The sequence below is a fragment of the Equus caballus genome, chromosome 8 (assembly GCF_041296265.1).
Source record: "Equus caballus isolate H_3958 breed thoroughbred chromosome 8, TB-T2T, whole genome shotgun sequence".
NCBI lineage: Eukaryota > Metazoa > Chordata > Mammalia > Perissodactyla > Equidae > Equus > Equus caballus.
Genome location: NC_091691.1, coordinates 627,119 through 654,925, shown reverse-complemented (window position 1 = coordinate 654,925; position 27,807 = coordinate 627,119). Strand labels below are relative to the sequence as shown.

Below are 27,807 nucleotides of genomic sequence, written 5' to 3'. Positions count from 1 at the left end.
TTTTTCACTGACCAATGGAACCATTTTGCAAAGCTCTAGGCCCCATGAGACGGGGTTCCCCTTGAGACCCTTGGGGCTGATGAAGGCTCAGGAGTCCTGCCAGGCACTTCATGTGTCTCCTCTCCTGCTCCATTCCTTTATCCACAATTCCAAATTTGCCCAAAGCCCTGAAACTTAAAAGTTTTCAAAACTCGTGGCAAAGCCAGCCCTGACCTGCCGGGCAGCCACACATCACGCTCTTTATTCCAGGCCGTGGGACCCGTCCTGCTTTACTGCAAACACAGCAATGTGTTTGACCAGGAGGTGCAGCCCCAAGCTCCAACAAGGTGTCCCGTAATGGATGAAAAATTCTGAATTGCAAACGCATCTGGTCCTGAGGCTTTCTTTGGATGAGAGTTGGAGCAGCGGAGTGTCCCCCATGCATCCCAGTTCCGGGGGCGGGGGGTCTCTGCAGAAGGAGAACAGGCTTTGGCCACCGACGGACCTTGGCAGAGAAATGGTGCTGCTTACGTGACTTTTTCACTTAGTGAGCAAACAACTCTGTGCTGGGTGCTGTTGATTCAGAGATGGAGTCCCAGGAACCCCAAATCCTCCTCCTCCCTCGCCCCTCGCCGCCCTGGAACCCAGGGGTCAGCCAAGAGACCAAGGGCACAAGAGGGGCTGGGGAGGGAGGAGGAGCTCCTGGCCATGGAGGGTGCAGCAGGCCATCTCCCTCCAAGGGGACCCTTGCCTGGGGAGCTAGTGCCCACAGGCCTAACTGTCCCTTTCTGAGGGACAGAAGGCGCCAGACGTGCCACTTGGGGGCACCCTGGAGAGGTCCAGGCAGACAGTGACAGAGAGAACTGGAGGCACTCATGCTTGTGAACTCATTGAAGTTCTGGGGCCTCAGCTTCCCCATCTGTAAATGGGGTGCAGGCCCTGGCTCTGCCTCCGCAGTGTCCCTGGCTGCCCTCCAGCACAGGAGGCTGAGACCCCCCTGCACCCCTTCTCAGGGTGGTCGCAGGTCTGCCTGTGGGTCTGCAGAGCAGAGCGTGCAGAGTTGGGGTTGGGGTGGGGCAGGCTTCAGGTTGGGCCAGTCCTGTCCCAGATGTCAGCTCAGTTACCCTTCACAAATATCCCAGGAAAAGAGAGGTGGAACATTGGCCCAGGACAATTGCTTGGCCTCTGCAGTTTGCCCAGATGTGTCCACTGCCAGAGCACACGGGCACAGCACCCAGCAGGCTGCAGGAGGGTAGCTGGGGTGGTGGCCCTGTGCCAGGTATCAAGCCTTCTGTGACCAGCACCTTTCCAGCTGTAGCCGGGAACAGAACTCCCCAGGCCAGGGCCTCACACGTCCCTCGTGACGAGGAGAGAAGGCGGCATCCACTGACCTCAGCGGGCAGAGCGCGCAGGGGCTAGCATGAGGCAGCGAGACCCCCGGGGGCATGCTTTGCAGAAGGCCCACATCGAGGAACAGTCAGAGCCCAGGCACGGACAGGGGTCCCGCGAGAGCGCAGGGAGCCAGGGTCCGGCCCCCGCAGGGGGCGAGGGCGGGGGTCCGGGGCGGGCAGCGGCAGGTCCGCGCGGAGGGCGAGGGCAGCGCGCATCTCGCCTGGTTCCCGGGCCCTGCCGAGAGGCTGGAGGCGAGGGCGTCGCCGGGAGGCGGCGGCACTGGGGCCTTTGGGGGGCGCCTGGTCCCCGCCCGCGCCGGCCGCGCCGGGTCGCGCGTGGGCGCGGCGGGCGCCGATTGGCTGTCGCGCGCGCGGGCGGGGCGGGCGGCGGCGGCGGCGCGGAGGGGCCGGTCACCCCGCAGCCCGGCCTCGGCCTCCGTCGCTCGCCGCCGCGCCCCGCCCGCGCGCCCGCCGCCGCACGTCCCCCGCCGCCGGCGGCCACCATGAGCACCGGCCTGCGGTACAAGAGCAAACTGGCGACCCCAGGTGAGCCCGGCGCCCGCCCGCGCGCCCGCGCGCGCCTTTGTCCCCGCCGCCAGCCCGCCCGCCCGCCTCTCACCGTGTCTCCGTCTCTTCCCCCGCCCGCCGGCTGGACCCGCCCGGACCCGGACCCGGACCCTGACCTGACCCTGACCCCGCAGAGGACAAGCAGGTACGTGCGCGCCGCCGCTCACCCAGCCTGCTGTCACCCATTGTGCCACCAACGCCGCTGGCGCCCAGGCGCGACCCCGCCCCCGCCAGCCGTCATCCCGCCCTGTCGCGATAACAGATTGTCAGCCTGGGCAATGCCGCCGCGCCTGCGGCTGCGGAGGACAGGAGTGGGTGCCATGCCCAGGGTGCCTGGCCCCTGTCCCTCACAGCATGCCCGTGCACCCTTCCCAGGTGCCCCTCTCCCATGGGTCCAGCGCCAGCAGGATCTTGCTGACCTGGCTTTTGACCGTGTGCTGGGGGTCCTGAGTGAGGCCACGGGCTAGGGGAGGGGTCTCTGTCCTCCAGCCAGCACAGAGACCCTGAGCAGCCCCATGAGAGAGCCTGTGGCCACCCTACCCTGCTCTTCTGCATCTTATGCCCCTCTCCCCACACACTAATTTGAGTGAGCTGGTCTGTGGCCAGGCCTCTTTCCCAGACTGGGAGCCTCCAGGGCCTGGCCTGAGTCATCTCCGTACCCAGCACAGGTCTTCAAACCTAGTGGGTACAAATAGGCTTGTGGCCTCCCAAAGGGGTGGCCTGGTCCCCACCCTCCAGGAATGCAGGACCCAACAGGAGGCTGGCCTGGACACCCACTGTGAAAACCCAGCTGACGTCAGCGTTAAACAGAGCTGGAGACCCTGGGAGTGGGGTGGGCATGGGTAACCAGGTGGGCTGGGGGCTCTGGGCAGCCCCGCTGGAGGCATTTCTGGCTGAAGCTCAGCCATGTTTGGGAGAGAAAAGAAGGGCCCAGCAGTGGCTTTGGCAGCCCCGATCGGGGATGGGGCTTCACACACCCACCGGATGGATGCTGGGTAGAACCCTGGAGTCCTGGCCCAAGATGTGGTACTTGGGCCAGGAGCTACCTGGGGGGGAGGGTGGGGGGGGTGGGAGCCAGGAGTCACTGGCTGCTCAGTGCATCTCCTGGCAAGGATGTGTCCCACCCTGGGACAGGTGAGGCTTGTGGGGAGGGGCCCTGTCGACCTTACACTGCCAGCAAGGGGCTCCCTGGGGAGCCGGGCCAGGAGCTGCCTCCCTATTCTAGCAGGTCAGACAATGCCTGAGATGCAGGGACACACGCCACCAGGCTATTGTTTGACGGAGAGAGAGGGAAGGCCTGGGAGAGCAGCTCCCACAGCTTCTCCTGGGCCTGCAGGCTCTTGGGGTCACTGGGCCAGGCAGCTGCTGCCCAGCACCACCCAGAGACCCCTCCTGCCGAGGCATGAGCTCCTTCGAGGAGCCCATCCTTCGAGGTCACCCAGGAGCCAGCCTCACCCTTCCCCTGCCCCTAAGACCAGAGAGAAATGGCTCCGTGCAGGCGGAGGGGGAGCCCCAGGCAGGGCCAGGGAGCCAGGTGTTTGGGGCGGGCTCCCCGTGGGTCTGGGGGGAGCCAGAAGCACGTGGTAGCTTCACTGTTACCATTATTGGTGTTACTGAGCCTCAGCTTATCCACACTCTGTGACAGGGGGTGGGGGAGCTCTGGTGGCGCTCTGTGCCCCCTCCTCCCACGCCCACCCCGTCTCAGGCAGTGATGGGGGCTCTGTCGGCTTTGGCGTCTGCTTTCAGAGCTGACTCTGGTAATTCTAAGAATGGAAATGCCTCGAGAGCCAGGCATTGGGAGGAGGTGGGCGCAGCTGTGTCTAGGGCTCGGGAAGCCCTAAGGAGTATTTGTTGTGTCTCAGTGGCCATAGAAAGGGGGTGGCAGGGCCCCTTCCTTGGGGCTCCCCTAGGGAATCCACAGGTCCTATCTGGGCGCGGTCTGGTTGTGGGGCGGGCAGGGTGGGAGCTGGGAGTGGGATTCTTGCCCTCCCGACCTGGGCTCCCCAGACGCTGTGCCTCACCGGCGGGGAACGGAAGCGGGCTGGGAGAGCTGAGGCTCCTTCTCAGCCTGATGCCAGGCCCAGGTCTGTCTGTCTGCCTGAAGATGCCCTGGGCCTGAGCTGCCAGCCTGTCTGGGCGGTGCTGGGCTGAGGACCATGTCTCAAGTGCACCCACGAGTGAAGTTGAGTGGGACTCAGCCTGAGGTCAGCATGGCAGAGGGCTGGGGACCAGTGAGGGGGCTTTCTCGGAGCAAGGCCGGGGGACAGGCTGGGAGAGCAGGGGGCCCTGTGGCCTCCCCCTGCTCTCTACACCCTCCTCTGGATGAAAGACTCTCCTGTTCCCAGCTGTGGGCCCACCCCTTCTCCCCAGGTGCCAGCGGTCTCAAGGCCCCACAGCAACAGCATAAGCCTGGACGGGGGGACAGAGGCCCCTTAACCAGGGAAGCCAAGAAGGGAGGGTCTGGGTGGGGGAGAGCTGGGGGGCTGCCTGTCCCTGCTGACACACACAGTCCAGGGGCGCGTCTCTTCATACCCCAGCTCTTTCCAGGCCTCCCTCCTGTCGGGCTGGCGCTGGCTTGTTCAGATTCCGGCGGGGTACTGGATGAGGGGGTGAGGAAGGGTTTGGCAGCTCAGGAGACCCTGGTTGTCCCTGGAGTGGCCACATGGGAGTGAGGGGTAAGCTGGCTGGAGCTTTCCAGTCCCAGTGCACCCAGTCCTGTGGGTCAGAACAGACAGGGAAGCTCAGAGGAAACTGTCTGCTGGGGAGGGAGGGGTCCCGGCTGGCAGGGGTGGTCTGGGAGCAGCCATGGCCAGCAGGGATGGTGGCGGGTCGTAGAGCTGCACAGTAGGGCAGCACCCAAGTTTCCAGAGGTAGAGGAGCTAGCGTCTAGTACTCTGACTTCCCCCTCTAAGCCTCCGAGGACATGGGGGGTGGGGGGAGTGCAGGCTAAGGAGGCTCAGCCCTCGCCCCCTCCCACATGTCTTGGGGGATCCTCCAAACATACACACACACACACACACACACACACACACACACGAGGGGAGAGGGGCAGTGCAGGCAGGGATGTGTCCGTGGCTGGTTGGAGGCGCTGGGACACCGCTGGGAGGTTTTCGGGCTGCATCTGCGAGCAGAGAAGGACTGGACCCGGCCGGTCCCTCGTGGGTGCGCGCGCGGGTCTGCGGAGCGCCCTCTGGCGGGCGGAAGCCGTACCGCACCTCTGGGGGCGGGAGGCGCGGCGGCCGCAGACCCCGGGCCCGCGCGTGGCACCCGGCTCCCAGCCCCGGTTGCCCGAGGCCTGGACTGAGGCCGCGGCCCCGTCGCAGCGCCGCGGCCCCCGCGCCCCGCGCCCCGCGCCCCGCGCGGCCCTCCCCGCAGCCCTGCGTGGCTCCGCCCGCGGCCCACTTTCCCGGCGCCGGTCTCCCGGCGACAGCGCCGGCGGGCGGTCCCTGCCCCTCCCGCGCGCCCGCCGCGCCCCGCCTCTATTGGAGCGAGAGCCGGGCCTGCGAGGCTGCGGCCGCGGGCCGGCGCGGGCCGCACGGGCGGGAGGGGTCTCGCATGGCCTCCGCGCGCGGCGGCACCCGGGCGCGGCGTCCCCGCTCCGGGCCTCTGTTCCTGCGTCCGTGAAGCCCGGGCGAGAACAGGGCTTCAAGGTGGTGCCGCGCGTACGTCCCTCGAGAACGCCCGGCCCGGTCCGGGGTCCTGACGCGGCCAGCGGGGTGGCAGGGGCCGCTGCGATGGACTCGCTGGCAGCGCCCCAGGACCGCCTGGTGGAGCAGCTGCTGTCACCGCGGACCCAGGCCCAGCGGCGGCTCAAGGTGTGTGGAGCGGGGAGCGAATGCGGGACCGCGTGCGCGCCGCCGGGGCCGGGCCCTCAGGGGCCTCCGCCACTATCTCCGGACGGGACAGGGGCAGCAGGGCCACGGCCGCTCGGGTGGGCGCAGGGACCCCGCGAGCGGGATGGCTCGGCGCCGCTGTCTATAAATAGCCCCTGCTCCGCCGTCGCTGCAGCCAGCCACCCCCGCGGCTGGATCGCGGCCAGACGGGGCCTCCCACCCGGGTACACTGGCGGGGGAGTGAGCGCGCTGGGCAGGGGCGAGTATTGAGGCCGGGGGCTCCTCCTGCCTGTGGAGGGCCTTGGGCCTGTCTGAGGTGTCAGTCATGGTGGTCTCTGACCACCACCCAAGGGAGGACACTGCCTGTGCCTGCTGCGGCCTGACACCCCTCTCTACACACACAGACACATTCTCGGGTCCCTGTGAAGCCCCTCTCTGCCGCTGGCACAAGGGAGCCTTCAGCTGCCACTCACCTTCCCACCCCCAGGCCTTTGCCCACAGTCCATCACTCCATTTCTGCCACTGAAACACCCCGCCCTGGGAACTCCGCCCTCTCTGCTGCCTCCTTGACTGAGCTGGGCAGGGGACAGGGCAGGGGGCAGCCCCAGGAGCCCCAGCATGCCCCTGACCTGCCCTGCTCCTGCCCCTGCCTCCAGGACGTCGACAAGCAGTACGTGGGCTTTGCCACGCTGCCCAACCAGGTGCACCGCAAGTCGGTGAAGAAGGGCTTTGACTTCACGCTCATGGTGGCCGGTGAGTGGGCCTGGCTCCCAGGAGGGGCGGGCCAGTGGCCAGCCAGGCTCTTCATGGCACCTTGGACTGACTCAACTCCTTCACTGTACCTGTGGGCAGGTGAGTCGGGCCTGGGGAAATCCACACTGGTCCACAGCCTCTTCCTGACCGACTTGTACAAGGACCGGAAGCTGCTCAGTGCCGAGGGTGAGTGGGCCCCACACTGCCTTCGCACTGCTTCACCCTCCCCTGCTGTGTGACCCCTCCGAGGCACCCTTCCAGGGCCAGCCCTGCTTCTCTCTCCCCACAGCGTGGGTCTCCTGTTCAGGGTCTAGGAGGAGTGTCCCAGACCACAGGCCCGGTGGTCAGGGCCAAAACACTAGGATGGATGAGAAGGAGGGTCTTGGCTGCCCAGAGTAGGGGGTGAGGGTCACAGAGGCCCCTCCAGACAGTCCCCCACCCCCACAGAGCGCATCAACCAGACAGTGGAGATCCTGAAGCACACGGTGGACATTGAGGAGAAGGGGGTCAAGCTGAAGCTCACCATTGTGGACACACCAGGCTTCGGGGATGCTGTCAACAACTCTGAGTGGTAAGGAAGGCCTGGCTGGGGATGGTCCCTGCCCAGGCTGACTCAGCCTCCTCCAGGCTGGCGGGCCGTCCTCGCAGCTGGTCTTATGCGCTCCCCTGCCCACAGCTGGAAGCCCATCACAGACTATGTGGACCAGCAGTTTGAGCAGTATTTCCGTGACGAGAGTGGCCTCAACCGCAAGAACATTCAAGACAACCGGGTGCACTGCTGCCTGTACTTCATTTCCCCTTTTGGGCACGGGTGCGTGGCTGTCCTCGGGCCGGGCTGGGGAGGCACCCACCTCCATGGATCTCCATGTCATTGCCCCTCCCCTGTCTGCATCCCCACAACCATTCCCCCCCTTAGCCCACCCCCACCCTCTCCCTGCACTACGGCAGCCCCCACCACGCCCGTCACCGCCCCGGCTGCTCTCTGCAGGCTTCGGCCAGTGGATGTGAGTTTCATGAAGGCTCTCCATGAGAAGGTGAACATAGTGCCCCTCATCGCCAAAGCTGACTGTCTTGTCCCCGGCGAGATTCGGAAGCTGAAGGAGCGGGTGAGCCTGCTGTGGCAGTGGGGCCTGGCCCAGGGCTCTGGGTCTGCGAGCACCAGCTATGGTGACCCCAGGCATCACTGTACCTGGCTCAGGGGACCTGGCCAGCCCCAAATCTGACAGCCCTTGCCCCGCCGCAGATCCGGGAGGAGATTGACAAGTTCGGGATCCACGTGTACCAGTTCCCTGAGTGTGACTCGGATGAGGACGAGGACTTCAAGCAGCAGGATCGGGAACTGAAGGTGAGCATGCAGCCCAGTGGGGCAGGGGAGGGAGCCAGAGGCCAGTTCACGCAGGGCCCGGAGGAGGGCCAAGCCCCCAGGTCCAACCTGGTAGGGGCAGGGCTCTCTTGTCCAGCCAGTAGAGGCCCTTCACCTAGGGCTAGAAGGCTAAGATCACATGTGTCCCCAGCTGCCTTGTGTAGTTTGGGCCCCAAATGGTTAGTGGGTAATGGAGCACTTGCTGGGACCCAAAGGCACTGCTGCTGGCCAGGCCCCCACCCTGACCCTGCTTCTCAGTGTTCTTCACCAGCAGAAGGGCCCAGCCCAACGGCCACAGGCCTGTACATGCCCTGGCTCCCAGAATTCTGAGCTCCAGAGGATGGTGGTGGCTTTGGGTGTCCCAGCAGCTACAGTGGTGATGACTAAGCTCAAGCCAGGGGACAGGTAGCCATCAGGCCAGGAGCAGGGTTGGCCTTTGGCCCCAACCAAACTCAGCAGGGGCATCACTAGCCAGAGGCTTGGGCTCAGCTCTGGGGAGGGAAGGGAGAGGTAGCCAGATGGAGCAGCCTTGAGGTGGGTATTGGGAGGGGAGAGCATGCCTGGTTGGGCACAGCCTGGCAAAGGCCGCAGAGTGTGAGCTGCACCAGCTCCGGCTTCAGCTGGCAGCAGAGTGGCTAGAAGCAGGGGCAACGTCGGGATCTCTTTGGGGAGAGGTTGTTGATGGTGATGCTGAAGGGCCCCACCAGGCTCAGGCCCCTCTCCAGCCACTAACTCACTTTCATACTTACTGGGCATGAGCCCTCACCTGCCCCTTCCCAGGAGAGTGCGCCCTTCGCTGTTATCGGCAGCAACACGGTGGTGGAGGCCAAGGGGCAGCGGGTCCGGGGGCGACTGTACCCCTGGGGGATCGTGGAGGGTGAGTTCGGGCAGGGGGCACAGGGTCCAGGGTGGGCAGGCTCCCCTGGCTGGCGCCAGCTGACCACTCACCCCTGCCCTGCAGTAGAGAACCAGGCACACTGCGACTTCGTGAAGCTGCGCAACATGCTCATTCGCACACACATGCATGACCTCAAGGACGTGACGTGCGACGTGCACTACGAGAACTACCGTGCGCACTGCATCCAGCAGATGACCAGGTGCGCTCCCGCCCTGGACCTGAACCATGTACCTTGTGGCCCCAGCCACGTCTCCGTAACGGAGGGCTGGTCCCCACCACCCACCTAGACCCGAACCTTGCCCCAGCCCCCAAATCAGCTGCCCAGTGCCTTGTCTCCCCAGAGCCAGCCCAGAGGTGTGGGAGCACAGGAGGGCAGGGCTTGGTAGTACCTGGGGTCAGCTGGACCTCCCATCAGTGCTGTCCCTCTCATCCACCCCACAGCAAACTCACCCAGGACAGCCGCATGGAGAGCCCCATCCCCATCCTGCCACTGCCCACGCCTGACGCTGAGACAGAGAAGCTCATTAGGATGAAGGATGAGGAGGTTGGTGAGGTGGCAGGGGAGGAACGGGCTGGCAGGGAGAAGGGCCAGGCCTCTCCCATCGAGTTTCTCCCCCTACCAGCTGAGGCGCATGCAGGAGATGCTGCAGAAGATGAAGCAGCAAATGCAGGACCAGTGACCCCCCAGCCTCACATTGCCATGGATATACTGCCAGTCTCCAGGCTGGCCCTTCCCACCCCTGGATCCCTACTGGTCTGTACTCTACCCTGGATTCATCTGGATTTCTGACAGGCCTGGACACAACCCCAATCCCAGAGTGGCCCAGACCCGAACTGTTCCCTGCCGTTCCAGACCTGACCCGGAGACGCGGGGTTGCACCCCCCAGCCAACCCTAATTTATTCTCAGCATCAATCCCTCCTCTTATTTGTATTTGCCCCTACAACCAGTTCCTTCTGGCCTTGAGGGACCAGGAGCTTCGTTGGGCCGTGACTTCTGAGATCTGCCCCCACCCCAGAAGATCCTAGCACTCAGACTCCAGGCCCTACTCGGGGCGGGTAAACCAAGGCAGAATAGGGGCGCAGGTCCCCAGGGTCTTGGGCCTGTCCCCCCGTGCGAGTGCTGCAGAGCAGACCTGGGAGCCCTCCTGCGCCCACTGCCACAGTGTATGCTGGGACCGCGCTTTGTGCCAAGGTGGGCCAGGTTCTCCCTCATCTCACCTGCAGCTCAGCAGGTGGGTTGGGCAGCAGAAGCAATTAGGATCCCTCCAGACCTGAGGAGGCCAGCCAGCTGCAGGGGGAGGAGCTCCGGGAGCGGGGCCATCTGTGACAGCCGGCGGGCCCCCCACTAAGGGGCCCCAGGGCTCCAGGAGCAGTGGGAGGTGGGTGACCCCCTGGCAACTCCCATGCCTAGACTGCCGTTCCCTGCCCATGGCTGGAGGTCCCTTCTCCCCAGCAGCACTGTCGCCCAGGGTTCCCTAGCCTTTGCCCTCCCCATCCCGCCACCCGCATGATCCCTCTCCACAAACCCTCTTCTCCAGTTTTGTTCAGTTGTGAATGCCGGGTCCTGTCCAGGTGACAGGAGAACAATGTTGGTGACCGTCGCATCAGGCTTTGAGTGCTCTGTGCGCCCCTGGGAGCAGTGGGGGCGGAAGCCGGGCAGCTGGCAGCCCGGTGATAGCGCTCTATCTGGGGCCGCAGCGCCTGTCCGCGCGTCCTCGGGGTTATTTCTGGCGGGGCGGCTGCGCTGCGGTCGGCGTGGCTGGCGCCGGGGCCTGGCAGGGGTGGGCGGCCTTATCGCCTGGTTCTCTGGCCAACGCCTGGCGCTCCAGAGCCAGCCGGGTCACTATCCTCTCGCCATGAGCTCCGGTGAGTCTAGGGTCCAGCCAAGCCCCTGCCGCTCCCTAAGCACAATCGCGTTGGGAGGGGCGCCAGTCGTTTGCCTGCAGCAGGGAGAGATTTGGGTCGGACTTAGAGGAGACTTCCACCCAGTGCGCAGGTGGTGCGGTTGGAGAGCCTTTCGGGCAATGGGGGTCGCGGGCCTGGCCTGGCGCTCCGGAGGCTCAGAGATGCCGCCCAGGTGCCCCACAGGCCGCCCAGCTCAACGCGCGCTTCCCTTCCAGGACCGCGCAGGGCGCTGAGCCTGCTGCTCCTGCTGCTCGCGCCACGGAGCTGCGCGGCCACACGCTGCCCCGCTCCTTGTGTCTGCGCGGGGACGCTCGTGGACTGCGGGCGCCGCGGGTTGACGTGGGCCTCGCTGCCGACCGCCTTCCCGTCAGACACGACCGATCTGGTGCTGACCGGCAACAACCTGACGGCGCTGCCGCCGGGGCTGCTGGATGCGCTGCCTGAGCTGCGCGCCGCGCACCTGGGCGCTAACCCCTGGCGCTGCGACTGCCACCTGGTGCCGCTGCGCGCCTGGCTCGCCGGCCAGCCCGAGCGCTCGCCCTACCGGGACCTGCGCTGCGCCGCGCCCCCCGCGCTGCGCGGCCGCCTGCTGCCCTACCTGACCGAGGACGAACTGCGCGCCGCCTGCACGCCCAGCGCGCTCTGCTGGGGGGCGCTGGCGGCGCAGCTCCTGCTGCTCGGCCTCGGGCTGCTGCACGCCTTGCTGCTGCTGCTGCTGCTGTGCCGCCTGCAGAGGCTGCGCGCCCGCGCCCGCGCCCGCACCCGCGCCGCGCACCGGCTGTCGCTGACCGCCCCGCTGGTGGCGGAGCCGGCTGGAGCCGGCGAGTCCTGAGAGCCGAGCGACGCGGAGCCAACCCGACAGGACCCAGTCCCGGGAGTCCTCGCCCTAACCTTGACCCATGCCCCTCCGCCGCCCAGGCACAATCTCCCAGACCACGCCGCCCCCGGCAGGCCCTTCCACATGGGCTCTGCTCCTTCCCGCCACCACTAGCGAGGCGAAGCCAATCCCTGCACGTTAGGCAGGTCCAGGCGGTGAGCTGCAGCCCGGACCCCGCCCGGGTCCCCCGGGCCAAAGTCCAGTGCGAATAAATCCTGCTCCAAATCCGACCTGGCTCTGCGGCGCGCCACGTGGAAATCTACCTCCCCAAACCGCGGGAAAACCCCTGGGAGGGGTTCAAGGGGACACCCCACAGCTACATGCCCGAAAATAGCCTCCAGGCAAACACAAGGTCCCTGAGTAAACTCTCCCCTCCACTGATGATCACAGAGGGTCACCTGGGAAGGCAGGGAGCAGTGGATGAGAGTGGGCACACAGAAGGGGGCAGTGAGGACTCTGTGGGCAGTGACGACACTGTGGGCCATGAGGACTCTGTCGGCCCTGAGGGACTCTGTCGGCCCTGAGGACTCCGTGGGCCGTGAGCACTCCGTGGGCAGTGAGGACTCCGTGGGCCGTGAGGACTCTGTGGGCCGTGAGCACTCCGTGGGCAGTGAGGACTCCATGGGCAGTGAGGACTCCGTGGGCCGTGAGCACTCCGTGGGCAGTGAGGACTCTGTGGGCCATGAGCACTGTGTGGGCCGTGAGCACTCTGTGGGCCGTGAGGACTCTGTGGACAGTGAGGACTCTGTGGGCCGTGAGGACTCTGTGGGGAGTGAGCACTCTGTGAGCCGTGAGGACTCTGTGGGCAGTGAGGACTCCGTGGGTAGTGAGCACTCTGTGAGCCATGAGGACTCTGTGGGCAGTGAGCACTCTGTGGGCCATGAGCACTCTGTGGGCCGTGAGGACTCTGTGGACAGTGAGGACTCTGTGGGCCGTGAGGACTCTGTGGGGAGTGAGCACTCTGTGAGCCATGAGGACTCTGTGGGCAGTGAGGACTCCGTGGGTAGTGAGCACTCTGTGGGCCGTGAGGACTCTGTGGGGAGTGAGCACTCTGTGAGCCGTGAGGACTCTGTGGGCCGTGAGGACTCCGTGGGTAGTGAGCACTCTGTGAGCCAAGAGGACTCTGTGGGCTGTGAGGACTCTGTGGGCCGTGAGGACTCTGTGGACAGTGAGCACTCTGTGGGCCGTGAGGACTCTGTGGGCCGTGAGGACTCCGTGGGTAGTGAGCACTCTGTGAGCCAAGAGGACTCTGTGGGCTGTGAGGACTCTGTGGGCCGTGAGGACTCCGTGGGTAGTGAGCACTCTGTGGGCCGTGAGGACTCTGTGGACAGTGAGGACTCTGTGGGCCGTGAGGACTCTGTGGACAGTGAGCACTCTGTGGGCCGTGAGGACTCTGTGGACAGTGAGGACTCTGTGAGCTGTGAGCACTCTGTGGGCCGTGAGCACTCTGTGGGTAGTGAGCACTCTGTGAGCCATGAGGACTCTGTGGGCAGTGAGCACTCTGTGGGCCGTGAGGACTCTGTGGGCAGTCAGGACACTGTGGGCAGTGAGGACAGTGAGGGGCAGTGAAGTGAGCATTTCCAGGGGACAGTGAGGGGCCGTGAGGTGGCCTGAGGACAGTTCAGGGTGTGAGGTTTCCCCAGTGGCAGTGACCATGCCATGGGGCCAGCTTTCGGGGCAATTAGCGATGGATTGGGGACAGTGAAGACAGTCTGGCGGCCTGCCTGCGACTCCCTGGGCACCCGAGTGAGGAGCTCAGCCTCTGGGGGCCGGGGTCACTGGGCCCAAGGCTTGCCAGGTGGGTCTGTGGCTGTCACTGCAGGGCTGAGGGGCACCGGGTATGGCAGGGTCTCGAATCACGTGCTCCACCTGACCATGCTTCCTGCAGGAAGGTACCTCTGACCACCCAGACCGGCCAGGGGCTTCTCAGGGCCCTCAGGTCCTGGTCCCCCGTCCCAGCCCTAAACCCGAGCAACCAGGGCCTGGGGCTCCTCCATGGGTGCCTGAGCCTGGCGCAGGTTGCCAACAGTGTCCTAGGGTGCCCAGATGACACAGTGACACTTTCCTCACCATCAGGGTCCCACTCCTGCCCTAGGTGTGGTCCCCACTTGGCTGGCCCTGTGAATAGTGAAGGCTACTCTCCACAGACCGCAAACAGGACACCGATGAGCAGCCTCAGGCCTGGGCCCCAGCCGCCTGGCACAGGAAGACCCCTGGCCCCACTGACCGGGTCGGGGAGGCTGCCGTTGACACGGCCTTTGTCCTGGCCTTTGTGGGACAAGACGGATGACCCTCCGGTCGGGCTGATGCTATCTCCAGGCTGCCGGTCGGACGTGAGACAGGAGCCACCCCCTCCTTTGTGGGCAGGTGCATGGCATCCGGCCCATTGTGGGCTGTGACCGACGGTCGAGCCGTCCATCCGGCCTTATCACCACACTGGGGATGGGGGCCGTCTTTGTACAAATGAACTGCCACCTTGCCCTCCCCACAGGGAGCCCAGCACCCCCAGAGCCCCTGGTGGGGTTGTCAGAGGAACAGTCATTGTCACAGCGAGGTACACAAGCCAGCCCCCAAACTCAGTCCCAACGCGGCACAGGGTGGGGCGTCCCCCTACTTTCAGAGGAGGAAACCAGATCTGAGAGCGGGGCTCCCTGCTGGGCCCCAGAGCCTCCACGGCTGACCCGGGCAGAGCCGAGACCAGGCCCCCAGACACTTCTCCTCCTCACGGAGGCCTTCAGGGAACAAATTCAGGGCCCAGGAGAAAGTAGTCTGGGGGTCCTAGGTGACCCCAAGCTAACAGAAGTGGCCCTCCTGTGGGACAAGGCCCCAGCAGGAGCTGTGGGGAGTGGTCAGCGGGAGTGCAGGCACACTGCACACTGCCCACAGGCTTCAGGATTCCCAGGCCAGTCTGGCTGAGAGGGTGGGCACGGCCCTGAGGAGCAGGAGCCGCGGGAGCAGTGCGCGGAAGAAAGAGGCTGGCACCGCGGTGTGGGCAGAACTAGGGAAGAACTTCCTGCTAGCTGGCGAGTGGGACAACTGCACCCCATGGTTCTCTGGGGCCCCCCACCAGTTGTCCACTGTTTAGACTGGCTCCTGCCAAGGTACCGGCCGCGGTGGGGCGCCGACCTGGCCTCGCTGGCTGACCTGCTCCAGGCTGCCTGGGAGCGCCTAATCCCAACTCCTGACCCTGAGCTGACCCTCCACAAGCTGGCCAGGGCCTCAGCCTCCAAGGAGTGTGGAGAAGTGGACGGTCCCAGCTCAGTGCCCCTGAATGGCCCTGTGCCCAGAGGGGGACTATGCACCCCTCCCCCAGCTCAGGGGCCTACTGTGCCCCTCCCCCAGCAGTGTCCTCCATCTCGTGGACAACACACCTGCCGCAGGGCCCCTTCCCCACTGACAGGCTGGTTCCCACTGTGGCCTCAAACTCCTTCCAGATAGGAACAGGTCGGGGTCCACTCAAGGCCCTGCTGAGCCCCCACACCTCCAGCCCCCAGGCTGGCTGGTTCAGGGCTCCACGCCCTACAGCCCAAGGTCCTCTGACCACACTGCTGCCCACCCAGCCTCTCTGGGCTCCCGGGATCCTTGGCCTTCAATCAGGCCCAAGCCATGGTGCCCCCTCCCCGACAGCGCCAGGCCCTCCACACCCTTGCCACGCCAGTCCCAAGGCGCGGCATGCCCTTCCTCCTGGGACTCTGTCCTCACTACACAAGGCCCACTCAAGCATGTCCTCTGCAGAGCGCTTCCAGCCCTGCCCTGGACCAGTACATGGCTCAGGACACTGCCTCCATGCTGGGCCCCTGAAGTCGGGCCAGGCTCAAGCCACATCCAGGGCCTGGGTGCAGCCACCTGGAGAACGAGTGACCCACCAAGGGGTTGCATAGAGTGAGCCCTGCAGCGCCAGATGGCATTCCCGGGGCAGACACAGTCGTGACCTCCCGCCGAGCCCCTCATCCTGCCTGTGAAATGGGCGCCGCCCGCGCTGCCCACCTCCCGCCCCGACGCCCGGTCCAGTGCCCCCTCACAGGCACCAGGGGGCGCGCGCGGGCTGCGGGAAACGCCTTGGTGGGCCAGGGCCGCCAGAGCGGGCGCCGGGGGTGCAAACACCCGGCCGGCGGAGAAACAGAGGCCGGGAGAGGGGGACTTGCCCAGGCTGGCGGGGGTGGACCGCCGACAGGGGCGGGCCGGTCGCACCCCCGTGGGGGAGGGGAGGGGTGCGCCGAGCGGCGCTGACAGACGGGGAGTGGTGAGCGCGCCCCTCCATCCGCCTCCCTTTCCCCGCGGGCTCCCTGACAGCCTGTCAACCGGGAAGATAAGGGACCTCTTCCGCCGGCGGAGGGGGCGGTCAGCCCAGGTGCGCCCTCGGCCCTCCCGCCGCCTGTTTGCTCCGTAAACACTTATTGAGCCCCTGCTGTGTGCGCGGCCGGGCAGGGCCAGCAGCTGCCAGGCGGGCGTGGAGGACGACAGGGAGAGGTTGGCCTCAGCCACTTCTGCCCGGGATGCCGGCTGGGGGGCCCTGGAACAGGCTTCTCCGGGGGAGTGGAAGAGAGGTTCCCTTACCTCCCCACCAACGTAGGAGTGGGGGTTGTGTGCAGGTCCTGGGTGGGCCCCCTCCAGCCTGGGGACTTAAGTGGGGCTTGTCCTCTCGGCCTTGGGAGGATCTGGGGAGCTGAAGCCCTGGCCACGTTGGGGGGTGGGCGCACCCGCCGCCCAGACAGAGCAACAACATTGGGGTGGGTGGCGAGGCCCTGGGGGCCCATAGCTCACTGCACCGTCTGTGCCCACCCCCAGTGTTTCCGATGGAAGACAGGCAGCGGGTGATAAATCACCAGCCCCCACCCCCACCCACCCAGGCGGCTGTGGGGAAGGGGGTCTGCATATGACAGAGACAGAGACTGACCTAGAGACAGAGAGACAACCACAGAGACAATGGCAGCTATGGCTGGCCGGCTGACACCAGCCAGGTCCCTTGGCACAGGGTGTCTGGCCTCCTGCCCCCAGGCGCGCCCCCCCCAAACCAGGCCCATCTGGAAACCAGCTGAGAGTCACCCAACCCCAGCCCACCCCAACAGGGAGGAGGAGGAGGGAGGGAGCAGGCCTCAGCAGCCACTACTCCCAGACTCCCGCCCCCAGGACCATAAATCAGCAGGGGGCTCTCTGCAAGCCCTCCCCCAGCCCCTCCCCGTGAGGGGGGGGGGTCTTTGGGGTCACTGGTCCTGGTGACTGGGCCTGGCCTTAGCTATGACCCTCCCTGCTTCAACAGCCCTTGGGGGCTCCCCCAGCCCCCACCTCTCTTTTTCCTCAGCATAGTCACATATCCAGAGTTGTCTACACCCAGTGCTGTCTATACTACATGACCACTCACTGCCCTCATCTCTGTCCACAGACAGGAAACGCCAGCAGGGAATGATGTCCTGTCCTATGAGGAGACCCCATAGGCTGGCCCTGCAGGAACTGGGGGTCAGTGAAGCCCCCCAAGAGATCCACTCTGCCCCAGGGGAAATGCCGTCTGTCCCTCTTTCTGTCCTACCTTCCTGTCACCACCCCCCCCCAGGGTGCTGAGGGCCAGCTGGACAAAGGGTGCTGAGAGATGGGCTGGGTGGGCCCCCCTCCGCAGGTGTGAGCACCCCCTGGGGGGGTCAGTCCTTGGTGGATAAGGCTCGAGAGAGCATCTGGGGGTGCTCCCAGGACCTACGGAGTGTGCTCAGCACCCCCACTGCCCAGACCCCCAACCCAGTCAGGCAGGCCTCAGCGATCCCTGCCCCAGGGGTCTGTCCTGCAGACAGTCCCTCAGGGCTCATGCAGCAGAGATAAGGCCACGTGTCCACAGGGAAATGCACAAAATGTCCATCGTGAAATCTTTCGTGGTTTATCTCAAAGAGCAGCGGAGGCAGAGATGGGAGCTTCCTTGTCTCAAAAGACCCTCGGAGCTCTTGGAATTCTGTGCCTGAGAGTGTCCAGTGGCCTGGCCTGGGCCTCCTGTGACCCTCAGAACAAGGCTCCTGAGCCGCACTGGCACTGGGACATCAGAAGCACTGACCCAGTGTGTTGAGGGAGGACCGGAGGGCGCCCCAGTGCACAGGGGGCCACTCGTTCATTCATTCCCAATCCTCGTGGTTCCCACCAGTGCGCAGCCGTGCCTGGAGGTGCTGGCTGCGAGGGGGGAGGGTACAGGTCCCTCGGTCCCCAGAACTTCCCTCAGCAAAGGCCCCACCCTCCCTCTACCCCTCCTGATGGGGCCTGCCTGAGGGAACTGGCCAGCTCCCTACTACCAGTGTCCCTGGGGGCTCACTTCGCCCTGTCGAAGCACGTCAGACAAATTGAGGGGCTCTGGGCCAGACAGACCCTCATGTGGCAAGGGGAGGGGCGGAGAGGGGAAGGGAGGGTACCTTCAACCAGAGGGACCAGCCTGCCCCACCTACCCCACCTGCCCAGGTGTCTCTGCTTCTGTCCCAGTCACACGGGATCCTGGGGCCATCCCCACAAGGTCACTTATGACCCCAGTGGGATAAAGAAATCCTCAGAGGTGGGAGGGACTGGAAGGGGATCCTTCAAGCTCTGCGTGATGGACTCCCTGGGGTGTGGAGGTACAGACCCCAGAGGAAGTAGAGGGTCCCCGTGGCAGCCACTTCCCTTGCCCAGGTGTTTAGACAGGACTGGCATGCCCACCTCCAAGGGGAGGCTGCAGCCTGGGGCTGGGGTCCGGGGAGGTGTGAGGGTCCAAGGGCAGTGGGGCCCACATGGTCCACCTGTGCGTCACCAGGCTGGCTGTGCTTCTGGCCTCTGAAGGCTCCCAGGCTTAGGGGGCTTTGAGGAGGCGCCTGTGGGAGGCCCGAAGGCCAAGCTCTGCCGTGCGTCTGCGTGGAACTCTATTTTGATGTGATTTGTATTTGGGAGTTCGCTTTTCTCTAGGCTTTGTTTGTTTAAAGATGCTCTTGGAGAATTCCAGCCAGTCTGCAGATACGGAGGAAAGGGCTTCTGTCTGGCAGGGTTGGGGAGGGCAGGCGCCCTGACAGCCTCCTGTCCCAGCACGCCTGCCCATGCCCTTGTGTGCCCACTAAAGGTGCTCCCACATTGCGCTGCCTCACCTTCCCGCGGGAGCCCAGCCTGGGGCCAGGCCCAGGAGAGCACCTGCGACACAGACTCAGAGCAGGTGGGAGCCCATGGGTGCTGCAATCCTGAGGCAGCCACGCTGAGGGTCACAGTGGAGGTCACCAACTTTCTTTACAGGAAAGTGGGGACAGGCCTGTTCGTAGGAGCCTTGGGTCTCTCCTGCACTAAATGCCTCACCTGGGCACCCCCTGCTTTGGGGGCCCTGGTGGGGGCCTGTATTTTGTGGATCTCTCTGCTGTAGTCCCTCGTCTCGGGCCCCAGCTCCGTATGTCTCTTCCCCACGGGTCCCCGGTGTGGGGGTCAGTGATGCTGCGTCTCCTTACTCAGGGTGACATGATTCTGCTACAGTGGTCTCTAGGATATCCATGAGCCTTTCTCTCTGGGCTGGGGATCCATCAGAATCCTCCCAGGGGGCCACACTCCAGGGCCTCTTGTGGCAAGGCCAGCAGGAGGAGTGGCTGGAGCATGACTGTGTCCCCAGATCGTCCATGGAAAGGTGTTGACAGCTAAGGTTGACCCACAGCCTCAAACTCCACGAGACCCCCAGGTCCTTGCCAGCCTGCAGTGATGCAGTCTTGAGTCCACTGACCCCTTCCCGACTCCTCCCCAGGTCCTCCACAAGTCCTTCCAGTCCTCCTGCGTTGTCCAGAGTCCTCCCCAGGACCTTTCCTTAATCCTCCTCAGGTCGTTGCTGAGTGCTCCCTGAGGCTTCCCGCTTGCAGTGCCTCCACATTCTCAGGCTGGGACTGCTCTCCCTGGATTGGTCCCAGCAGGTAACTGAGGGTGGTGCCACTGGAGCCTTGAGCCTGGAACCGTCCTGGTGGGCAAGGTGGGCAATGGGCACAGTGGTGGGCAAGCCTGGCAGCAGGACTGTCAAGGCACGAGGATGAACTGTGGCCTCTTTCCCTTAGCACTGGTGTCTGGGCTGTGTTCAGTGGCTGGCCTGGCGGGGCCGTGGCTGCCTGGCGCCCCCGGGCCTCCAAGACAGTTAAGCCTCAAAGCAGGTGGGACCCAAACAAGACGGAGGCATCACCACCGCGCCCTCATTCCTGCACATCCTTGTCTCTCTGCACGCTCGCCGTGTCCTCCTTTGGCCAGCTGGTCCCCTGCTCTGCCTTTGCCTCCCCATGCAGTAGCCCTGGGTCCCTCCACCACGACCCTCCTCATGGACTGTCTGAGGAGAGGGGAGATCCTGCAAAGTCACCCACACATACCCACACACGCACACACACACATGCACACACAGCGTTCAGAGAGCCTTCCTGGCTTTCCTTCCCTGGGTCTGATTCCTCTGAGGGTTTGGAGAGAGCACACCTCCAGGGTGGGTCGAACACGAGGCTAACCACACATGCTTCTGGTGTGCGTAAGCACCACTGTGCATGTGCGTGTGCATGGGTATATTGGAGATGTACAGTCCCACCTCCCCGTGTGAATGTGTCTGTGTCCCCAAATATCTGCTTGCGTGTCTGTGACCCCACATCCCTGTGAGTTTGTGCATGTCCTCACACCTCCTGTGTGCGCGTGTCCTGTTGGCCCACTGTGCCCTCGTGTGCCCCCCGGCAGCCGCCTGTCCCCGCCCGCCGTGCCATGTGTACACAGAGGCTTGTTTTCTCTGCCTTGCGGGCCAGGGGTGTGCTCGTAAATCGTGCAGTCGATGACACATTTATCCCGCGGGCGGCTGGTGGTGCGAATTTATGGCTGCCCCTCCCTGCCGGCTGAGGCAGGACAGGGGCCTGAGCGCCCCACAAGCAGGCAGCTACAGGCCACTCAGCCGGCCAGGCTGTCGTGGGACCACTGGGACTGGGGCTGGGCCAGGAGGGTCTCAGGAGCGCCCCCAAGGTCTCACCTGCTCAGAAACCCAGCAGTTTCAGAGAGCTCAGGGCAGATGGGAGGCCAAGAGGCTGGATGGGCTCCACCTGGGCGAGGGCTGGGCTGCAGGGGCTTCTAACCTGCCTGAGGCATAGAAGCCAAGAGCTCGGTCGATGCCCTCCCTGTCCATCTGCCCCCCCGACTCTGCCCCTCAGTCTTCCTACGTGTGAAACGGGGCAGTAGCTATAATGTGCAGGACTGGATGGGTCGCTTCTCTCAGGCGTGGTGTCCGCCCATCCACTGCTGCTGGGCCTGTTGGAGGCAGGGAGGTTTGGGGAGGTCTGTCTGGAAGGGTGGAGACCTTGAGGGCAGCTGGTGCTGCACCGAGGGAGGAAGGAGAGGTGATTGTGGAAAGTTACGGCCGGGAGGGCCCCTCAGAGCACGCCTGTTCTCCTCTGCCTTGTGAAGATGGGGAACCAAGGTCCAGGGAGGGGGAGGGCCTCAAGACCCCAGATTCCTGCTCCTCAGCGTGCAATGTGGGGGTCCCTGGCTTAGCCCCCATCCCTGGGCAATCTCCTTTGTCCTGCAAAGTCTGCGGGTGGGGGAGGGGGCGGCTGGGAAGATGATGTCAGCTGGTCCGCAGGGGAAGATGATGGAGCAAGTCAGGTCTGCTCGGGGCCACTGCCGAGACTGGGAGCCAGCCGGGGCTGGGGGCCCTCAATGCCCTGCTCTGTCCTTCTGTCTGTCTGTGTGTAGGGTCGGGTCTCCAGGGGACCCTCTGTCGGCTCTCATGCTCCCTCCAATCTCTGGTCCCCGGCCCCCCTCGCCGCCCGCCTGTCAGGATGAGCGATGGCCGTGCCCCTCTCTGGGCTCTCGGCCCCAGGCCCGGTTCCCGCTCATTAGCCGCTGACACTGTTTGCTTTCCCACCCGGGACGCCCATCCCCGTCACACGCCATTTCTCCCGGCGCCCCCACCCCCGTGGGCCAGCCCAAGAGTCCAGGGTGCCGGGCAGGACCTGCATTTGGCTCCTAGAGTGATGGCCAGACAGAGGCCAGCCCCACCCTCACCTGCACGCCCTGGAGGACAGCCGTGCTGCACTGTCACATAGCCAGGCTACAGCAAGAGTGAGACTGGGCCATGCCACTGAGGCTGACTTTGTGGTGACACACAGGGTGGGTCTCTGGTGACAGCCACCAGGCTCACCCTCCCATCTCTGTCTCTCTTTATCACTGGCTCCTATTTCTGCCGTTGTCCCTCTGGGTCTTGCCCCCAGCTCCATCCTATGGAATGACCACTCAACCACCAGCCCCATGAAGAAGGCCCATCCCCCACCTGGAGCCCCTTGGCTGCCCCAAGCAGCCATGACACACAGCCTGGGGTCAATGTGTGGCTCTGAGGATGAACCTGGGAGGAAGGCAGGAGGCAGGGGCGCCCAGGGCAGAGCTGGGGCAGACAGTGGAGGGCTTGGCATTGGCTCAGGCTTCAGAGTAGCCCTAGAGGGCATGACAGGGGTGGCAGGCACTCCTCCCTCAGGCTGGACACTTGCTGGCCCCCCCATGCGCCCTCTCTACCCCCTCCCCCAACCCCAACCCCCACCCAATGTGGCCACAGCTGGGCGGCATCAGGGCCCACAGGCCAGTGGCAGCCAGTCCTTCACTTAAAAATGTGTTTGTGATTTCGGCGGCGGGGCAGATAACGGTGACGAATGGCCCGCATGCCCCATGGGGCCCCCAGCCCATCTGGTTTGACTTTGGCTTGTCGTAGGATGCCCTTGGGCCCCCACCCCTGCCCTCAGGCAGTACCCTCAGAGTGAAGCCTGGGGGCAAGTGTGGGCAGTACCTCTAACCTTTGCACATGCTGGTCCCTCTGCTGGGCATGCCCTCTAGCGAATGTCCCCACCACCATCACCACAGGCCTCCTTCAGCTGTGCCCACCTGGGACCACCTGACAGCACCTGGGCTGCAGCCACTGGGCACTGGCAGGGTGGTGCAGAGGCCGTGCCCCGAGCCACTGTTACCCCTGTGGACAGGGAGCAGTGGGCGCCTGGCTTGGAAGGCGGGCTGCAGGAGCCGGGCTGGGCGGGAGGGAGCGGCCCTGGCCCAGAGAGGGCAGGGCGGCCGACGGGCCTGTCCCTGCTGGAGTACACGTGGTCATCGTCAGGAGGAATTTCTGACAGGGCTCCCGACCCTCCCATGGCCGCTGCGGCCCCCAGACCATCGATTATCCGGGAAAGCAGCTTCCGGGTCCAGCCCCAGGCACGGCTGGGGCAGTGAGGTCGGCCCTGAGACCCGGGCAGGGGGGAGCAGCTGGCACCCAGGGCTGGGCCAGCACGGGCCAGCCGCGCCTGGGAAGGGGGAGCACGGAGGGCCACTAGGTTTGTGTGGCCTGAGGGACACAGGCTCACGCATTCCTCAGTGGACCTTCCTGAGCTGTGTCTGTCCAGGTCGCAGAGGGGCTTGGACCCTGCCCGCAGCAAGGAGATAAGGGAGGTGGGGACTCTGTGTGCAGGATTCCCGGCCCCGGCGAGTGGCCACAGGGCTCACAGGCCAGGATCAGGGCTGGAGGTGCCTCGAGAGGAGCGACCTGAGTTGCTCTGTCCCCAGGCTGCATCAGCAGGGCTGCCCAGTCCCTGCCCTGGCTGTGGGGACAGCCGAGGGGGAGGGGCAGCACCATGGCAGGACCCCAGCCCCCTCCCCACAGCAGGAAAATCCCTCTCCCTCAGTATCACATTGTTGAGAATTAACTTTGTTGAAATAAAAATTGGTCTTGGTATTAACTCGGCCTTGAGGATTTTCTCCGGGATCCTGGAGGCCGCAGAGGGGTCAGACGCCCATTCCCAGAGCCAGCCGCCTGCTCGGGTTTCAGGGGCGCCAACGACCTCCTAACCCTCCTACTGCTGTAACTCTCTGCCCTCGGGAACGTAGCACCCGGCCTGCCTTCTCCCGCCCTGGCTGTGAAATGGAACAGTGAGGACAGTGTGCATCTCGGGGACCCGCCCCTGGGCCCTCCTCACCCCCCCCAAGACTCTGCCCCCATCCCTCCCTCACCACTCCATGTCACTTGGCAGCCATATCTGAGGATCCACAGGACACCCCCTCCACCCTTCGGGCTCTGCCATGGCCCGGCCTCACAGTCTCTCTGGGCCTCAGTTTCCCCATCCGTAAAATGGGACACTTGTCCCAGCCAGGGTGTGGGAGGCCCTGAGAACAGACAGGGCAGCAAGATGGTCAGACACTCTGAGGTGGCCCTTGGGAGAGGCAACCCCCCCGATGTGTGGCTGTGTAGCCAAGGGTGTGACGGAGGGGCACCCTGCCCTGGGTCTCTTGAGAGGGCGCTGTGGGCGCACAGGCATTCACTGCCTCAGCCACAGACAGAAACGGCCCCCAGACTGTGCACGGGGGTGGGCTGAAGACAGGAATGTGGGGTCTGGGGATGCTGCCCGGAGCTCCCTGAAACTGGCTCCCAGGGAGGCGAGTAGAGACACTCCGCATTGGTGCTACCAAAAGAAGGGCAGCCACTATTCGCAGTGGTTAAGTTCGCACGTTCCACTTCGGCTGCCCGGGGTTCACCGGTTCGGATCCCGGGTGCAGACATGGCACCGCTTGGCAAGCCACGCTGTGGTAAGCATCCCACATATAAAGTAGAAGAAGATGGGCATGGATGTTAGCTAAGGGCCAGTCTTCCTCAGCAAAAAAGAGGAGGATTGGCAGCAGATGTTAGCTCAGGGCTAATCTTCCTCAAAAAAAAAATTTAAAAAAAGAAGGGCAGCCGCCAAAGCCCATGTTTCTACACAGACACAGATCTGTGTCAACAGCTTCAAGACTCAGGGGTCTTGCCCACTCCACTCGGTGCCCTCGGGCCGGCGGGGTCCCCTGGAGTTCTCCACTGGTCTGGAGTGTGTGTACTCCTGCAGGGAGACTGAGTCCACCAACACAAGCAGAGTAGCGAGGGGGGCCAGGTGGGCCGAGGAAGGCCAGAGCGGGAGGGGGCATCCTGGGCTTCTACCCGACCAAGGGCGAGGTCCTGTGTCCTAGTAGGGAGCCAGTAGGCGAGATTTCCCAGCTGGTGGTCCCTTCACAGCCTCATCTGACCACATCCCCAGCAGTGTGTTTTGGGGGGTGGGGTGCAGCCTGGGAACGGGCTGGGACGGGGGCCTGGGAATGAAGGCGGTGGCCCCTGGGGGATGCTCGAGTGGGGCCAGCTGTTGCTGCCTGGCTCCAATTCCCGCTCTGTGCCGAAGCTGGTCCCCCGGGCCAAGGCTGGTGGTCTGCCTGGGAGGGGGTGGGTGGGACACTGGGGCTATGCCTTCCTCCAAGCCGTGTCCCAGGGGCAGCAGAGGTAGGACGGAGCCACCTTCGTGCTGAGGGGCAGAACCGGCCGTCCAGGAGGGCTCACTGTCCATCAGCAGCAGGTCCCAAAGTCTGCTCTGAGCCCCCGTCCTACTCTCACCTGGCACCTGGGCCAGCTGCCTGCCTGCGCGTGCGTTTGAGACCCCTTGGGGCCTGCCCCCAGGACCCTCCGTCCTACACCATGCGCCTGGCCCCAGACTGTACCCTCCAGGCCTTCACTCAGGCTGGTGCTTCTGTCCAGGGAGCCTCCCCACCAGGACCAGCCTAAAACTCCTACTTATCTTTCAAGACCCTATGTGAGTGTCCCTGTCCCTGGGAAGCCACCTTGAATGCTGGGCCCAGCACCAACCTGGTGTCCTCAGCTTTTTAGGACCTCTCCCTGGTGGCCCTGCATGTGCCACAGGGCTGGACACCAGGGAAGTGCACAGCCCCCGTCATGATGAGGGGCTCACCGTGTGGCCTGAAGGAGGCCGGGCTCCCTCAGGCCTCGTTTTCCCCAGGTGGCCTGTCCTTGGCTGACAGCACCACGGGCCCTGCTGGAGCAGCTCTGAGCTCAGGGAGGAGACTGAGCCGCGGGGCCATGCCTCCTCGCCCAAGGGCTCTGGGGAGGGAGAGGGGCTCTGAAGACATGAGGTTTGAGGTGGGCACACTGGGGTTTCCCCCAGAGCAGAAGAGTGAGGGCCCTCGGGCCACCCCAAACACTCGGTCGGCTCCAGTGGAGGCTCGGCGGGGGCGGGGGCGGGTGGGGGCCAGAGGAGAACCTTCTTATGCCTGGAATCCCGCCCGCCCGCCCAGCGGCCCCCAGGGAAGCCCTGTGATGCAGGAACCTGATATTTTAAGACTTAAAGCAAATGTTTCTGGAGCCCGAGCTGCGCCGAGGCGCCTGCCCAGGCCTCGTGGGGGCAGGGCCACCACAGAGGAGGGGGTCCCCACCCCCAGCCCCAAAGCAGCCCTGCCCCTCCCTGGGCCGCAGTTTCTGGTGACAGGAGAGGCAATGAGGCAGGAAGCTCCTTGAGGGGTCAGAGACAGGGCCACTTCAGCACCAAGGGGGGCGCTGGTGTCAGCTGCTGTGGGGACAGTGGCCTCCAGCACCATTGGGAGCCTGAACCCCTCTAGGTCTTCAGACTGTCCTCACTGCCCTCAGGACGGGCAAGTTGATCGCTCTGACCCACTGGCAGAAGACAACTGGCGCTCAGGGCCAAGCCACCAGAAGCGTCCAGGTCCGCGGAACGAGAGATCTGGGAGGGACTGGCAATGTCTGCGCTGGTAGCAGGCATGAGAACAGGGACTCGTGAGCTGGAACTGGCTTAATGAAAAAGCAACATGACCAGGTTTCTTAACCTCAACATCAGCAGGGCCTCCCAATTCCTGGACGACAGAGGGGCCTGAAGCTCGGCTCGGGCTGGGCACAACTGGCTGGGTGAGGCCCAGTCTCCAGGCCCCAGCAGGAGGCTCAGCGGAGCCGTTGTCGTCCTTCTGGGAGCCTCCTGGGGCCCTGAGGGCTGGAGCCTGTGGGTGGAGGGGCCAGGCGGGGGGATGGACAGCACAGGGCAGGGCCCCCTGCTGGGGTGGCTGGAGATTAGGGCCTAATCACTAAGAAATGCTTCAGGGGCTGGGCCAGCCCAGGTCCAGCTGGGAATGTGGGGTGTGGGAGGGCCAGATGTTCTGGAGATTTTTCCAGGGTGGGCCATCCTAATGACCCCAGTCAGCTGGGCCCCCAGCACCTGTGCTGAGTCCCTGGTCTGGTCTCAGCTGGCGTGGCTGGGCTGCACTCCCACCCCCAAGCCAGGGAGCCTGTCAGAGCCAAGGGCCTCCACAGGGGCTGTCGACCATTCTACAGATGGGGAAGCAGAGGTCCAGAAACGGGACAGCCCTTCCAGGGCCACTCAGAGAGCCTACAGCCAGCCCCACTGTGCGGACTCCTTCCCCCAACTCTACCCCAGGACCTGAGGTCCCCTTCTCTCGGCGCACAGGAGGGACAGAGCTCTGGACAGCTAGGTGAGTCCCAGCAGCCTGCCTCAGGCGTCTGGGTGCTGCCTGCTCACCCTGAGCCCTAGCTTCCTCAAGGGGTCACCACCCGACTGTGGTCTGTGCCTTGCTGGCCCTTCTGCTCTGGTGAACTCCTGTGTACCCTCAAAACCCACTGGGGCCTGAACCGTGAGCCCCGGAATTACCCCCACATCCCTAGCTCCATCCCCAACTACTAATGCCCCTCCCCGGACAGGGGGAATTCTGTGCCTTGAGCTCCCCTGGAAGCCTACCAGCCACCACCTCAGGTAGTCCCAGGCCTGGCCATGACCCCTAACCTCACTGGACAGGCCACCCTCACTGCCAGGCCTGAACTCATGCTGTGAGGACCGACATACTACATTACTATGACTCAGTTTCCCAACTCTGAAATGGAGATGATGGGTGTCAGGTGGGATGATGAGCCCTGGGTGCCCTGACTGAGTGCTCAGAGGGAGATCAGAGTAGGCTGCCTGGAGGAAAGGCAGCTGCTGGCAGCAGCACCCATGGGGGGCACCACTTCAGGGGCGCAGAAGAGGTCCACGGTCCCCTCATCCAGACAGCCGCTCAGGGCTTCAACCCCTCGCCAGTCCCCTGCTTTCTGCAGGCAACCCCCTGACTAATGGCCCCCCCCAGGCTGGGGGGCCAGGGGACTGTGCCCACAGGGGGCTGAAGCCTGTAGAGCAGCCCCTCCCAGGAAGCCACTGTCTCCTCAGGGTCACGGCCAGCACCCGCCCACCACTGCCATCATCACCCCACTAGAGCTGGGACCACACCACTCAGCACTGCTTCATCTCAGCACTTCCTTCCATTGCTCGGGCCTCAGTTTCTTCAAGCATAGCTGGGAGAAGGGCCAGTGGGCAGATCTGATTGGAGGAGAGGAGAGGGCATCCCAGGCAGCTGGGGTTAGATTGGGGAGCGGAGCCTGGGGGCTGGGAGGCAGGAGGAAGGAGGAAAGCCCCCA

At 64.6% G+C, this 27,807-nt stretch overlaps 3 protein-coding genes across 6 annotated transcripts; all 3 read left to right on the top strand.

The window, feature by feature from the left end:
- The first annotated feature begins 1,764 nt into the window (after positions 1–1,764).
- SEPTIN5 (septin 5) lies at positions 1,765–10,386 on the top strand. Of its 4 annotated transcripts, none has more exons than XM_023648090.2 (12): positions 1,765–1,916; positions 2,072–2,082; positions 6,427–6,523; positions 6,623–6,709; positions 6,971–7,094; positions 7,200–7,334; positions 7,512–7,629; positions 7,767–7,868; positions 8,646–8,763; positions 8,848–8,983; positions 9,226–9,328; positions 9,408–10,386. In XM_023648090.2, exons 1-12 carry the CDS (start codon positions 1,874–1,876, stop codon positions 9,462–9,464), a joined length of 1,131 nt encoding a protein of 376 aa, XP_023503858.1. In that variant the 5' UTR covers positions 1,765–1,873; the 3' UTR covers positions 9,465–10,386. The 4 variants fall into 4 exon arrangements, with proteins under 4 accessions (XP_023503858.1, XP_023503859.1, XP_023503856.1 ...); XM_023648091.2 differs by having other exon boundaries at positions 1,767–1,916; positions 8,667–8,763; XM_023648088.2 differs by lacking the exons at positions 1,765–1,916; positions 2,072–2,082 and adding an exon at positions 5,329–5,752 and having other exon boundaries at positions 8,667–8,763.
- On the top strand, positions 10,372–11,797 carry GP1BB (glycoprotein Ib platelet subunit beta). Its single transcript, XM_023648108.2, has 2 exons — positions 10,372–10,651; positions 10,906–11,797. The coding sequence occupies exons 1-2, from the start codon at positions 10,372–10,374 to the stop codon at positions 11,520–11,522; spliced, it is 897 nt and encodes a 298-aa protein (XP_023503876.1). The 3' UTR covers positions 11,523–11,797.
- A 253-nt stretch (positions 11,798–12,050) lies between these two features.
- LOC138925459 (dentin sialophosphoprotein-like) lies at positions 12,051–13,136 on the top strand. Its single transcript, XM_070275924.1, has one exon. The coding sequence runs from the start codon at positions 12,051–12,053 to the stop codon at positions 13,134–13,136; it is 1,086 nt and encodes a 361-aa protein (XP_070132025.1).
- Positions 13,137–27,807: the final 14,671 nt, after the last annotated feature.